This window comes from Hypanus sabinus, chromosome 14, assembly GCF_030144855.1.
Source record: "Hypanus sabinus isolate sHypSab1 chromosome 14, sHypSab1.hap1, whole genome shotgun sequence".
NCBI classification, from domain to species: Eukaryota; Metazoa; Chordata; class Chondrichthyes; order Myliobatiformes; family Dasyatidae; genus Hypanus; species Hypanus sabinus.
Window position 1 is genome coordinate 91,192,177 of NC_082719.1, and position 15,849 is coordinate 91,208,025.

A 15,849-nucleotide genomic window follows, 5' to 3' on the forward strand; every position below is an offset into this window, starting at 1 on the left:
TTTAGGACCTGGGGAACTCAGACCCGCCACCCACAGCTGCTGCTGAATCCTCGGTGTTTTTGTTCCATTGACAGAAAACCATCACGATTGAAAATAAAGTGGAAACAATAAAGCAACTGAAAAGAGGTGAAACGCCATTGGTCATTGGAAAAGTGTTAGGCTACAGTCAGTCAACGATCGGAACAATTTTAAAGGATAAATTGAGAATAATGGAGCATGTGAAAGGCCCTGCTCCGATGAAAGCTAAAATTATTACTAAGCAACGCAGTGGTTTAATTATTGGAATACATACATTTCTTAAGTGTTTCATATGCATAGAAATATAAAATATTTTTCGATAGGTTAAGTTCCCTTTCCCAATCATTTTTAATTTCATTAGATGCATCTGAACGAATTTTCATAATTATGTTGTAGATAGATGCTATTGCACCTTTCTGAGAAGGATTTAAATCTAAAAATTTTTCCAAACTATCTATAGAGTATAAGTTCTGGAAAGTAGGAAGGACGGTATTTAAAAAGTTTCTAACCTGTAAATATCTAAACAAATGAGATCTAGGTAAATTATATTTATTAGATAATTGCTCAAATAACATGAAACAATTATCCAAAAATAAATCACAAAATTGTGAAATACCTTTAGTTTTCCAAATCAAATAGGCTTGATCCATAATTGAGGGATAGAAAATAAGTTAGATATAATAGGATTTGCTAGAATAAATTGATCTAAGCCAAAAAATTTGCAAAATTGAAACCATATTTGTAAAGTATATTTCACTATTGGGTTATCTAATTGCTTATGCAATTTAGAAAGAGCAAAGGGAAGCCAAGTCCCTAGAATATCCATTGTACTGAATTACATTCAAGGTTTACCCAATGAGGGCTTAAAGTTGTATCCAAGTCCCATAACCAAAATTTCATTTTTCAATTAGTTAACATCCTCTATATGTGCTAAACATTCGCTGATACAGTTCAAAGTAGTTCAGAGGGCCCATATGTCTAAGGATAAATTAGTTCGTTATTATTCTAAGTCCAGTGTGTGACAGATGTCATTCTGAGACCGCTTCTTTAACTCATATGGTTTGGTCATGTTCCACTCTGGAAAATATTGGGAAGACATTTTTGATATTATCTCAACTGTTTTGAATATTGATTTACAGCCTCATCCTATTACAGCAATTTTTGGTTTACCAATGATAGAACCACACCGTTTAACCTATTCGGTGCGTCAGATGATTGCATTTCTCACATCAATGGCTAAAAGATCGATTTTGCTGAACTGGAAGGAGATTAATCCTCCCACCACATTTCATTGGTTCTCTCAAACTATGTTATCTTTAAACTTAGAAAAAAGGTGTTATATACGACCCTTCTATTAAATTTGATCAGACTTGGAGGCCTTTTAGTCAACACTTTCATATGATGTGATTTGACCTCTTTCCGATTCTTGTGCTAATATATGTAGGGAGTTTCGGAGCTGGTGACACTAATGGTCCTGTTTTTTTATTATGCTATAAACAGCCCATGTTCTTTTCCTTTCTTAGTTTTTTTTCTGTTAGGTTAGTATTGGTTAGTTTAGTGTTTTTTTTTGGAGGGTATATATTTTTTTCTTTTTGGATATGTTATCCTTTTTTTGTGAACTCTACATTTGTATTTGAACATTTTTGGGAGGTTTAATACCTTTGTATTAACTGAATATATAATTATATATGTTATCTATTAACAATGTAATCCCAACAATTGTGTAGCAAAGTATGTATATCCACTATTTTGAAACTAATAAAAAGACTGAAAAAGAAAAAAAAGAAAGATAAAATATATACTACATACGAAGACAAACATATGACAGATGCTAAATAATACCGGATGTACCTGTTCCGATTTATGCAAAGACTGCCTGTACATTAAATCATCTCTAGATTACTTATAGTACCTAATACAATGTAAATGCTACGTAAATAGTTGTTATACTGTAGTTTAATGACAAGAAAAGTCTGTACATGCTCAAACAATGAGTGCTGGAGAGAGAACTTTCGGGTTTTCCTGATTCACGGTTGATTGAATCTGCGCATACAGAACCTATGGATAAGGAGAGCTGACTGTATTTGTTCAAAGAATAGAGATACTGAGTAGAAGACAAACTGCATTCTCCATATATAGAAAGCTCCTATGAGTATTTCAAATGATAACTAAATAAAATTCTTGGTTCAGGTTTTAGTAGCAGCATTAGAATTATTGCTTAAGCAGTTAACATTCTCGTGAACACCTCCTCTATTTCAATGGTGTCAACCCCAGGTTTACAACTTACACACAACTGAAGTACCTCAACATTTTAGTACATTTTACCTCTACCCCCCCTCACACATCCTTTCCTGTGTGGAATCCAGAACTCAAGCAGTGGCCAAAATTGACACTTAGAAAAGATTATATTATGGCTCTATTTATAAACTTAAATAAACTGGACAAATATACCCCTTCTCCCAGATCTGTTCCTGTACTCCTTTTAGAATTATATTCTCTGGTTTATAGTAAATCACTCTTCCTAGCAAAACGTAGCATTTTGCGTTTCACAGCATTAAAATTTCACGTGCCATTTATTTGGTCATTCCTCAGTCTGTACACATCAGCATTACACCATCTATAACTACTCTCATAGTTCACTGCACGGCCAGGTTTAATAAATTTCCTCACATTTTACCCTCCTGTAGATCAGGCACATGTCTGGATAAGGTTCCACCAGAAAAAACAATACTCCAGTGTCACGTTTTCAGTGGCCATTTTCAAGAGAAAAGACAGTGAGACAAAATGCCATTTCAATTATGAAGACTAAATAGTCTTAAAAGAAATGCTCTAAGCAACTTCTGTACCCTTACAGCAAAAGGATCATAAGTTTTTTTAAAAATACAAATGAAAGACTTCAGCCACATGATAAACATTAAGTACTCAACTGAAAGATCATAAATATGAAATATTCTGCAAACAGAAGCATCCCCTGTTGGATGAAACATTAAGGTGGTACTTTCTCTGGTGGGAATACTTTATGAAGAGGAAAATGTTTCTACTGGCATACTTCCTAATATTTATCCTGAGATCACTGAATATCAGGTTATGTATCTAACTGCCACTGGTAGGAGTAGGCAGCTGCTAAAATTGGCTTTAATATCGCTGGTCGAGAGAGAAGCTCGGGAAATTAAAAAAAACATACAGGAGGAAATAAGCCTAGTTGCTCCAGCAACATAGAACAGTACAACACTGCACAGGCCAATTGACCCATAATATTGTGCTGATTAAGTAACATTTTCCATTATCCTAAACACCTTGAATTACCTGCTCCATATCCATGCTGGCCATAGTTGGATGCCTGTTGAAAGGGTGTTGAAGCCGTATTCATATTCATACCATGCTTAGCAGATGCCGGAGGAACCTATAAATGCAGTTAAGATACTTCATTACTTTTATTTAGAAAGCAAAACTTAAACAAAATTTGGTTATTTTTGTTCACCTCAAGTCCTAAGAGAGTAACTCAAATTACACTACCATAATCTCAGTCCCTCTGTAAAATTACAAGTTTACTGAAGTTACTTCACTCACCTATCTTTTACAGAAACATTAATTCAACTTGGGATTCAAATTAGTAAGTACCAATATAGTAAGTTAGGTAATATTGTAAAACACATGCTTTCTTGTATCTGAGGAGCAACTTGAAGATTCTCAAAAATACTAATTATTGTTCGAACTTCAGCCTAAATACAGCAAGATAATCTCAATAAACTTTAGGCACCAAAATTAACATGACCCTTTCCTATTTCATCCCATAGCAGATTATTTTAATTTTCTTTCCTGCTAGCAGCATCCACCCTTCAATAAACAAAAAAAAAAATGTTTCTAGCTTTATTGACATGAAAATTAATTTCATTTTGGGAAGACTGAATGTCTGTGTCACTAAGGGGACAATAAAGATCCAAGAGAGGGCAAATAGCTGAGAGGGGGAAATGATGCACCAGAAAGTGAGATACAAAATGCAGAGCTGGAAGTTAATGCCCAACATCACAGGTCATATCAGTGTGGGGAGCGAGAGAGAGAGAGAAACAAAACTCAGCCAATACTACAAGTGTATGACATATAAAAGAAACGGCCAGTTCTCAGACAGAATAACCAGCCATGGTGAATTCCATTCTGTCATCACTGTCAGAGCTCTGAATCAGAAACAGGATTATTTCATTCACATATGTTGTTAAATTCATTGTTTTGTGGCAGCAAAAGTTACAATTTAAAAATCAATAAATAAATAATGCAGAAAAGGATTAATGAAGTGTAGTTCATTAGTTCAGAAATCTGATGACAGAGAGGAAGCTGTTCCTAACATGTTGAGTGTGCAAATTCAGTCATCTGTACCTCATTCCTGAGGGTAGTAAGGAGAAGAGGGCATGTCCCAGACAGTGAAGGTTCTAAATGATGGATATCATCTTCTTGAACAACCACCTTTTGAAGACGCACTTGATGTTAGGGAGGCTTGTTGTGCCCGTGAAGGAGCTGGCTGAAACTACAACTGTCTACAGCTCTTGTGATCCTGCATACCATGCAGTGACTCAACCAGTGTGAATGCTTTCCACAGTACATCTGCAGAAATATGCTAGAGTATTTGGTAACATGCCAAATCTCCTTAAACCCCTAATGCTGCAGAGCCACTGGTGTATCCATTTACAATGGCATCAATGTTGTGCGCAGAATAGGTCATCTATGATACTGATGCCCATGAACTTGGGAGTTATGGAGGTGCGGAGTTATTGATGCTCCTGTGTATAATTGATATAATGCATTGGCCCATTTTGGTTAGGTTTTTGATCATTTTTTTTGGGGGGTGGGTTTATTGTCTCCATTTTTTGTAACCATTATGAGTTTGGGAGGTTATTATATATGGATTATCATCTATTAACCTTAACCTATTAATTATGTTCTCTCAAGCTCTTTGTATTCATGTTTCATTTATTTTTGTTTAAAATCAATAAAAAGATTTAAAAAGAACTTGGGAGTTGCTCAACTGTTTCTCTGCTTACCCTAAATGAAGACTGGTGTGTGTTCTCCCAACATTCCTTTTTAGAAGTCCACAATCAGTTATTTGGTCTTGCTGATGTTGTGCACAAGATTATTATTCCGACACCACTCAACCACCTTATTCCTGTATACCATCTCATCACAATGAGATTCTACTAACATTAGTGGTACCATTAGTATTAATGGCATCCCACACCTTTGCTCTCATACGGTTCCCTTGTGGGCAGAGCAAGGCAAGTTCCTTTGGACATTACCTACTAACCTACTATCCTCAACATTTAATCGATATTCACCAACATCAACAAAATTCCACCACCCAAGTCTATAAGTCCCTGCTTTCAATTTATCAAAGTGACCATTCCTTTGAAGGGATTCCTGCCCAGGGATAAAGACCAACTGGACAGTCAAGCCTACTGCTGCCTTCACCTATTAGTCACCAGTTTATTGCATTCACGGTTCATAATGTACTCTCCTGAACAACAGAGGCACAAACTTGCTGATTGCTTTGTGGACCAGCTGCTTTCAGCTTGGAGGGGCAAATGTAAACCTTCCGCAGCTTATAATTGTAATTCACAGTCTGTGGTTTTCTACACTGTTAAAGATTCATTACAATCTGTAAGAGAAATGAGAGTGGATATAGGATCGCTAGAAAATGAGGCAGGAGAAATAATAATGGGGGACAAGGAGATGGCTGATGAACTAAATGAGTATTTTGCGTCAGTCTTCACTAGCAGTATGCCTGATGTTGCAGCATGTGAATGAAGAGAAGTGGGTGCAGTTATTGTTACAAGAGAGAAGATGCTCAAAGAGCTGAAAGACCTAAAGGTACTCAAGTCACCCAGACCAGAGGAACTGCATCCTAGGGTTCTGAAAGAGGCAGTGCTAGAGATTGTGGTGGCATTAGAAATGATCATTCAAAAATCATTGGACTCTGGCATGCTGCCAGAAGACTGGAAAATTGCAAATGTCACTCCACTCTTTAAGAAAGGAAGAAGGCAGCAGGGAGGAAATTATAGACCAGTTAGCCTGACCTCAGTGGTTGGGAAGATGTTAAGAGTCAATTGTTAAGGATGAGGTGATGGGAGTACTTGGTGACACAGGACAATAAAATACAAAGTCAGCATGGTTTCCTTCAGGAAAAATCCTGCCTGATGAACCTGTTGGGATTCTTTGAGATTACAAGTAGGATAGATAAAGTGGATGCTGTGGATGTTGTATATTTGGCCTTTAATAAGATGCCACACATGAGGCTGCTTACCAAGTTAAGAGCCCATTATATTACAGGAAAGTTACTAAGATGATTAGAGCATTGGCTGATTGGTAGGAGGCAGTGAGTGGGAATAAAAGGATCCTTTACTAGTTGGGTGCCAATGACAAGTGGTGTTCCACAGGGGTCAGTTTTGGGGCCACTACTTTTTATGCTGTATATTTATATGATTGAATAGATGCCTTTGTTGCCAAATTTGCAGATGATATGAAGATTGGTGGAGGAGCAGGTAGTATTGAAGAAACCGGTAGGATGCAGAAGGACTTAGACAGATTAGGGGAATGAGCAAGAAAGTGGCAAATGAAATACAATGTTGGAAAATGCATGGTCATGCACTTTGGTATAAGCAATAAATGTGCAGACTATTTTCTAAACAGGGAGAAAATCCAGGAATCTGAGATGCAGAGGGACTTGGGAGTCCTTGTGCAGAACACCCCAAAGGTTAACTTGCAGGCTGAGTCGGTGGTGAGGAAGGCAAATGCCATTTTAGCATTCATTTCAAGATATCTAGAATACAAGAGCAAAGATGTGATGCTGAGGCTTTATAAGGCACTGGTGAGGCCTCACCTTGAGTAATGTGAACAGTTTTGGGCCCATCATCATAGAAAATATGTGCTGGCATTGCAGAGGTCCAGAAGCGGTTCACAAGGATGATTCCAGGAATGAAAGGGTTATCATACGAGGAACATTTGACGGCTCTGGGTCTGTACTTGCTGGAATTTAGAAGGGTGCAGAGGGATCTCATTGAAATCTTTCAAATGCTGAAAGGCCTACACAGAGTAGATGTGGAAAGGACGTTTGCCATGGTGGGAGAGTCTAGGAGAAGAGGGTACAGCCTCAGGATAGAGGGGCGGCCTTTCAAAACAGAGATGTGGAGAAATTTCTTTAGCCAAAAGGTGGTGATATTGTGGTATTTGTTGCCACATGCAGCTGTGGAGGCCAGGTCGTTGGGTGTATTTAAGGCAGAGATTGATAGGTTCTTGATTGGACATGGCATCAAAAGTTAAGGTGATAAGGTCGGGAATTGAGGTCGAGGAGATAGGAAAAAAAAGAATCAGCCATGATTGGATGGTGGAGCAGACTTGATGGGCCAGATGGCCTAATTCTGCTCTTACATCTTATGGTCTTATGGTGGACCACAACAGTTTCTCATGTGTCTTTCACTACAGCACCAAGGCCAACTGGAAACCCTGGTTGACTGCAGAAGTTTGTGCAAAGCTTAGGGATCAGGAGAATAGGACAACTCAAGGTCAGCAAGAGATGCGCTTTCATGTGCCATCAGGAAGGCATACTCACACAAAAAAAAATTAAGATACCTTTGTGACACCAGGGACACGCAATGCATGTGGCAAGGTATACAAACCATTACAGATTTCAAATCCACCCTGAAAACCTTCTTGTACACGATTTGATGAAATAAAAAATGTGACATCAGGGGAAGCCCCTCTCCCCCTGAGGAATAGGCACACTGTCTGGCTACAGAAGAAGTGAGGGGGATCCTAACCAGGGTAAAACCATGCAACAACTTTAACATCTCTTTATAACAGTCCATTGTCCCTGCAGGGTTCAAGGCAGCCACCATCATTCCAGTGTCCAAGAGAGCAACAGCAACGGGTCTGTACAATTACTGACCAGTTGTGCTAACCTTAACAATCGTTAAGATCTTCAATCAGCTGGAAATGGATCATATAAAATCCCTTTATAGTTTGCCTACATCTCAAACCAGTCCACTGACGGTACCACAGACTTGGCCCACCACTCTGTCTTGTCCCAGCAAGAAAATGATGCCTCATACAGCCAGGATGCCATTCAACTACTTCAGCTCAGCATTTAACATGATCGTTCCCCAGAGGCTAATATGTAAACTGTTCTCATTGGGGCGCAACACCCTGTCTATAACTGGATCTTAGACTTCTTGACGGAAAGACCAGTGGGTTGGCAGCGATTTCTCACACTCCATCATGTTGAGCAATTGTGCCCCCCAGGGCTATGCTCAGTCTGTTGCTGACTCACAATAGTGCTACCAGATCTAGATCAAACTGCAACATATCCGCTGATGATACAACAGCGGTTGATGTCATCAACAACAATGATGAGTCAGTACATAGAGAGGCAAAAGAGAGGCTTGTTAAATAGTAGAACAATCACCTAAGTCTCAACGCAGTCAAGACAAAAGAGATGACTGTGGACCTCAGAAAAGTGCAGGCTGAAAACTCTTCATTGCACATCAATGGCTCTACCATGGAGAGAGTGAAGAGCATAAAGTTCCCTGGGGTGCACATAATGCACAAGCTAACCTAACCCTAAATACCTTCTCATTAGTTAAGATGGCACAGCTGTATATATACTGAGAAGATTGAGACATGCAAGGATCCCCACCCCCATTCTAAAAACATTCTACAAGAGCACCATTGAGAATGTCCTGTCTGGCTGCATCATTGTGTGATATGGAAGTACTTGTGTACAAGGCAGAAAACTGCAATACCCTGCAGAAGAGAGTAAAAACAACCAAGAGGATCAGTGGTGTTTTCATCCCCACTATTAGTGACATTTACCAGGAGTGTTGTACATAAAGGCCCCGGAGCATTGTTGAGGATCCCACAATCTCTTTGACCTCTACTGTCAGGAAGGAGAAGGATTGTTAGGACAAGGATTGTCAGACTGGGTAATAGCTTCTTCCCTCAGGTTGTGAGACTAATGAATACCCTGACACCACTGAAATGTTGGCATTAGGACAGCAAGCCATTTACTGTTTATCTGTGCTGTGCACTATGTGAACTTCCAATAATATTTTAACTTACTTGTGGCAGTACTTTGTTTCATGTGCTCTGTGTGATATATATTTTGTGAGTGCATTGTGGTCCAGAGGAACATTATTTCATTTGGTTGTATATATGTACAGGCAGATGATAATAAACCTGAAATTCCATCTCAGATGTTACTGCCTTCTGGACTCGATACTGAATCCTACTTCAGGAATTTATATTTTCTGCTTGTTTCTGCTACAGGTCACATTTGTTAATGGTTCAGTTTTTGTCTACACCAGCACATTTCTCACAGAACAACATTTTGCAGACATCACCAAGAGAATGGGTCAGATATCCTCCCTCTGCATTTAGAAGGCAAACTACAGATGGAGATAATCAATTCACTGAAGAACAGTTTCATCCTCTGTAATCAAGCTCAGATCCAATAATCTAAAGGCCAAAATTGGAAATTATAAAATTGTCATATAGACACTATAAATGGCTAAAAGCTCTTTTGAATAGTAGTTTTCCATTGTATTTGGAGAAATACATTCCTTCTCTAAACTCCCCCTCCCCACAATTTACTCCTAAAGCCACCTCCATTCTAAGCTGGTATTTTTCGATTGCGTTCTACCATTTAAGATTTCAGAAATTTGTCAATGAAACACAATGGTTACAAAAGCATATGGAGATGAAAATGATATTTGAATAAATACAATTATTTTAGATGATGCATATGAATCGTTAAAATTAGGTTCTAAAGAGAATGACATATTCTTCTTGTACCCTTTCTATTTCAGGACAGTAATGAGTATCTGATTTTAATCATCAGGAAGGAGGCTATGCAGCATCCACTCAGGACCACCAGACTCAAAAACTGTTACTTTCCCCAAGGCTGATCCTCTACCCAATAACCCACCCCTCCACACCACACTCTGTTTATTTCCAGTCAGCTACCTTACGTAGAGACATTGTGTATTTCAATGGTAATTTATTAGTTGCAATTTCAGAATCAGGTTTATTCTCACCGGCATGTTTCGTGAAATTCCAAAGAATATATTACACTTTCAGGATGATGTATGTCATATTCAACAGTACAATACTAAAGGTACAAATTACTTACAAACATGGCAGGTCCATACTGGAATGTGCTGGGTACTCCAGGCATACCAGCATAATATGGCAACCCTGTGTAACTGTAACCTGGAGGCAAGGCTGGGTTTAAGAAGGCCTGTTGAGTGGTGTGATGACTTTGCGTCTGATTTTGCTGAGGCTGAGTTAAAGTTGTTGCTGGAGCAGGTGAGGCAGAGTCACCCCTGCCAAACTTCGTCAAGTCACCTAAAACGTATGAGGTGACTTGATTTAATGTGGATCAGTTTAAAAAAAAAAGTAACTTCTATTGTTATAAATGAACTAATTTATTAAAATATATTAAAAAGTAATTCATTTGATATAAATGTCTTAAGTATTAACTGAATGCAACAGACTAAGCACAGACACCAATTTCAAAAAATATCAAAAACAGCATTACTCAATATGTATTAAAGGTTGAAAAATGAATATCATTGTTAAAATTAGAAATATAAACCACATTTACTCTTGCACAACTGAGGGTGAGATTATTAGTAGCCTATTAATATTTATGGAAGGAATTCAACTACTTTGCTGAATAAAAAATTCTCAAAAGAAGAGAATGCAATAGAAAATAATCAGCAAAAAAACAACACACACCTGTGTATGGATTATTTGCAAGATTTCCATCTCTGCTTGCAAGTGCCGTGGCTGGAGCAGGGAATGCCATTCCATAATAATCCTACCACAGTGGGAATTGTTTGGGGTGGGGAGGGTCGGAGGAAAAGTGAAGGAAAATGTAAGAAAAATACATGCTGGATTAGCAGTAATACAAGAAGAAATAGTAGGTCTCTGTTTATTTATGCTTCCTCTGCCATTTAATTTTTTTTTAAATAGCTAATTATCTACCTGGTCCACGGTCCCATCTGATATCTCTATCCTTGATAAAAATAATCCATTGATCTGTTTTTTCCCCAAACATACTCAACAACTACAATGCCTCTGGAATAAATAATTCTAAACTTTTATGAATTTACCTTTTAACATAACAGGGGAAAGATTTAAATTGGACCTGAATTGCAACGTAATTGGACCTGAATTGCAACGTCTCATGGTTGCCCAAGTACTATTTTGGAAAAGAAATGCAGGTGAGTAATCTGCAGTGTTCTGTGCATAATACGCAATTTTCTGAAGCTGGCAACCACACTTCAGGTTGTTAAAACTTTTTGACCTAACAGCAGGCAGTGTTAAGTTCTGGGAATTTAAGTCCATTTTTCTTGTGGCGGTCCACTCAAAACAAAGGAGGTAGATACATTTATGAAACAATTTACAAATGAATCTTTATTTGGATGTTTCCATTGATCCTTCTGAACCCCAGGCTACGTTTATATGAAAATGACACTCCAAAGATAGCACAGATTTGGCTTGCGCACAGCAAAAGTGTCATTGAACTTAGTAAGAACTTTAAAAGCAGTGATCAAGATACAATTCAACCAACAAACAGTCTGCAAAAGATCAAACTAACCATTGGTAGCCTTGACTGAAGTACCTGGAGGTCATCATAGCCATAAATCTATTTCACAAAAAGAAAAATAAACATCAAAATCCCTGAAGAAATACTTCAAATTGTTAACAAGTAATTTTTTTTTTCTTAACTTAAGAATACTTATCAAAAACACTGAGAATTCCTGAAAATTACTAAGACATTCAACTAATAAAGTTCATTCAGTCTTACTGGATACGCAGGCAGCAGTCCACCCGGTCCAACAATGTACTGATTGTGTAAAATAGGAGGCACACCTTGAGGAAGATTTGGTGGAGCCTTCCCTGCAATGAAAAAATGCGTAAATTATGAAGAAAATGTCATGGCATATTTAGTTCATTCAAAACTCATTCTATACAATATACAAATGTGCTTAAACTCATTCATCACCCTATTAGGCAAAAGCTACAGGGAGGTAGCTACCCTGAGATGGCTGTTCCCTCAACAATGTATATAACTTTAGATACTACTAGACAACGGGGTGACCTGTTGGGACACCCTTTCAGAGAACTGAAATAGAGCTGCCCTGCCCTTTTGCTCCGCTTGGTGTCACTGCTGAGGCTGGCCGAGCACATGCGTCGTGGCGTCGCGTCCCGATTTCCATGATGGCGGATCAGCTCTTGGGTGAAAGCGGGGCTATTGATTTTGGCGAATAAGCAATTTTATATGAATATATAACACTGAACTTTGCCTGCATTCTGTAAGTTCGCACACCTTAAGTCAATTTAGCAAAAAAAAGAGTACCGCTGTAATGCACCATTTGTGTTAATTGGAGTTTTAGTAGTATATAGATTGTCTATAGGGATGACCTACCGGAGGAGCCACAGTGACCAGGGTCTCTGGCACATTGCCTGGTGCTATGGCTTAGAAGAGGACTGCAGTGTTGATGAGGTTTGTAGACGCGATGGGAGACACACAGATGGTAAGGTGTCTCCCTGATGCCAGGGTGAGCAGCCAGAAGTCTTGGTAAAAATTAGCACCAATGGCATCGGTAGGTTAGGAGGTCCTGCAGAGAGATGTTAAGGAGCTAGGTAGAAAGCTGAGAAAAATGACTTCCAGGGTAGTAATCTCCGGGACTGCTGCCTGTGCCACATGCCAGTAACAGTAGAATGATTTGGCAGGTGAATATGTGGCTGAGGAACTGGTTCAGGTTCAGATTTATGGATTATTGGGAACTCCTCTGGGGAAGGCATGATCTGTACAAAAGGGACAAGTTACACCTGAACTCCAAAAAAGTTTCCCATATCTTTGCAGGCAGGTTGGCTAAAGTTAATCAGGTGGGTTTAAAATAATATTGCAGAGGGGTGGGAACCAGAGTCGGAGTGCCGAGGATGAGATTTACAAACAGAGGCAATGTGTAGAGAGACTCGTAGCAAGGAGAGGCTAATGATAGGGCAAAATTGTAGTCAACAGGATGAGTTGCATCCTAAAAGGTGGATAAAATCGAAAAAGGTGAATACAGGGCTAAACGTGTTATTTCTTCAGTGGGTTGATCGAAGCACGACTGCGCAAGCACGTGGACGCCAGCCAGTTAAAACAGCGAGAAGAATTTTAAAAGAGACTGCTATTTCTTCAGTGGTTTGATTGAAGCATGACTGTGCAAGCGCATGGATGAAAGCCAGTTAGAACAGCAAGAAGAATTTAAAAGGGGACTGCTATTTCTTCAGCGGTTTGATCAAGGCACGACCGACTGCGCAAGTGCATGGACATCAGCCAATCAGAACAGCGAGAAGTGTTTAAAAGGATAAAGCTTTATAGAGCGGGAGTTCGAGAAGTGGACAATAGACTAGAGGGGCTTTAGTACAACAGGACTCGGGCGATAACGGATTGAGGTGAGGTAGGTTGTCTGTGTAGAATACAGACAGGAAGTATGTGTGTGAGGACGGTGTTCTAGGCTTGGTGTCAGATGTGGGAAGTCCTGGAGACTCCCAGCCTTCCGGACAGCCACATCTGTGCCAGGTGCGTTGAACTGCAGCTCATTAGGGACCATATTAGGGAACTGGAGATGCAGCACAATGACCTTCATCTGGTCAGGGAGAGTCAGAAGGTGACAGATAGGAGCCGTAGGCAGGCAGTCACACCAAGGCTTCAGGAGACAGATACAGTGGTATGCAAAAGTTTGGGCACCCCTGGTCAAAATTTCTGTTACTGTGAATAGCTAAGCAAGTAGAAGATGAACTGTTCTCCAAAAGTTATGAAGTTAAAGAAGAAACATTCTTTTCAACATTTTAAGCAAGATTAGTGTATTATTTTTGTTTTCTACAATTTTAGAGTGAAAAAAAGGAAAGGAGCACCATGCAGAAGTTTGGCCACCCCAAGAGATTTGAGCTCTCAAATAACTTTTACCAAGGTCTCAGACCTTAATTCGCTTGTTAGGGCTACGGCTTGTTCACAGTCATTGTTAGGAAAGGCCAGGTGATGCAAATTTCAAAGCTTTATAAATACCCTGACTCCTTAAACTTTGTCCCAACAATCAGCAGCCATGGGCTCCTCTAAGCAGACGCCTAGCACTCTGAAAATTAAAATTGATGTCCACAAAGCAGGAGAAGGTTATAAGAAGATAGCAAAGCGTTTTCAGGTAGCCTTTTCCTCAGTTTGTAATGTAATTAAGAAATGGCTATTAACAGGAATGGTGGAGGTCAAGTTGAGGTCTGGAAGTCCAAGAAAACTTTCCGAGAGAACTGCTAGTAGGATTGCTAGAAAGGCAAATCAAAATCCCCGTTTGACTGCAAAGGACCTTCAGGAAGATTTAGCAGACTCTGGAGAGGTGGTGCACTGTTCTACTGTGCAGCGACACCTGCACAAATACAACCTTCATGGAAGAGTAGAACTGCTCGTAGGATTGCTAGAAAGGCAAATCAAAATCCCCGTTTGACTGCAAAAGACCTTCAGGAAGATTTAGCAGACTCTGAAGTGGTGGTGCACTGTTCTACTGTGCAGCGACACCTGCACAAATACAACCTTCATGGAAGAGTCATCAGAAGAAAACCTTTCCTACCTCCTCACCACAAAATTCAGCCTCAGAAATTTGCAAAGGAACATCTAAACAAGCCTGATCCATTTTGGAAACAAGTCCTGTGGACTGATGAAGTTAAAATACAATTTTGTGGCTGCAATGAGCAAAGGTCCGTTTGGAGAAAAAAGGGAGTATAATTTTATGAAAAGAAAAGCTCTCCAACTGTTGAGCACGGGTCTGGATCGATCATGCTTTGGGCTTGTGTTACAGCCAGTGGCACGAGGAACATTTCACTGGTAGAGGGAAGAATGAATTCAATTAAATACCAGCAAATTCTGGAAGCAAATATCACACCATCTGTAAAAAAGTTGAAGATGAAAAGAGGATATTGATCCTAAACATACCTCAAAATCCACAATGGACTACCTCAAGAGGTGCAAGCTGAGGGTTTTGCCATGGCCCTCAACCTAAACATCATCAAAAACCTGTGGATAGACCTCAAAAGAGCATTGTATGCAAGATGGCCCAAGAATCTCACAGAACAAGAAGGCTTTTGCAAGGAAGAATGAGTGAAAATCCCCCAAACAAGAAAGACTCTTAGCTGGCTACAGAAAGCATTTACAAGCTGTGATACTCGCCAAAGGGGTTGTTACTATGCAAAGTGTTGGTATTGTGGACCATGCAGGGTGCCCAAACTTTTACTTTGGGCCCTTTTCCTTTTTTGTTATTTTGAAAACTGTAAAAGAGGGAAATAAAAAAAGAAATCTTGCTTAAAATATTAAAGAATTGTGTCATCTTTAACTTTACGCCTTTTGGAAATCAGGTCATCTTTTACTCACTTAGCTATTCACAGTAACAGAAATTTTGACCAGGGGTGCCCAAATTTCTGCATGGCACTGTAAGTGGGTAAGTCAGGAGAGGGAAGGGCAAAGGTCAGATACTAGAGAGTACCCCTGTGGCTGTCCCCCTTAACAATAAGTAGCCCTGCTTCAGTACTGTTAGTTGGGAGGGGGGGCTACCTGGGGAAAGCAACAGTGGCTGTTACTCTGGCACAGATTCTGGCCCTGTGACTCAGATGGGTAGGCAAAGGAAGAGGATGGCATCAGTGATAGGGGACTCTCTAGTTAGGGAGTCCAAGACAGGCGATTCTGTGGACGCGGGAAAGAAACACGGATGGTACTTTGCCACCCAGGTGCCAGGGTTTGGGATGTTT

The 15,849-nt window shown here is 39.6% G+C and overlaps 1 protein-coding gene across 12 annotated transcripts in view; it reads right to left on the minus strand.

Annotated features, from left to right (window-relative positions):
• The window catches only part of ubap2a (ubiquitin associated protein 2a), a 113,340-nt gene that overhangs the window by 16,521 nt on the left and 80,970 nt on the right, over positions 1 to 15,849 (minus strand). For all 12 annotated transcript variants that reach the window (XM_059989624.1, XM_059989623.1, XM_059989622.1 and 9 more), the window contains exons 20-24: positions 11,873 to 11,964; positions 11,663 to 11,710; positions 10,798 to 10,879; positions 10,190 to 10,404; positions 3,325 to 3,421 (exon numbers count right to left, since the gene is read on the minus strand). In XM_059989624.1, the coding sequence (XP_059845607.1) occupies positions 3,325 to 3,421; positions 10,190 to 10,404; positions 10,798 to 10,879; positions 11,663 to 11,710; positions 11,873 to 11,964 (534 nt within the window). The remainder of the gene's footprint in view (positions 1 to 3,324; positions 3,422 to 10,189; positions 10,405 to 10,797; positions 10,880 to 11,662; positions 11,711 to 11,872; positions 11,965 to 15,849) is intronic.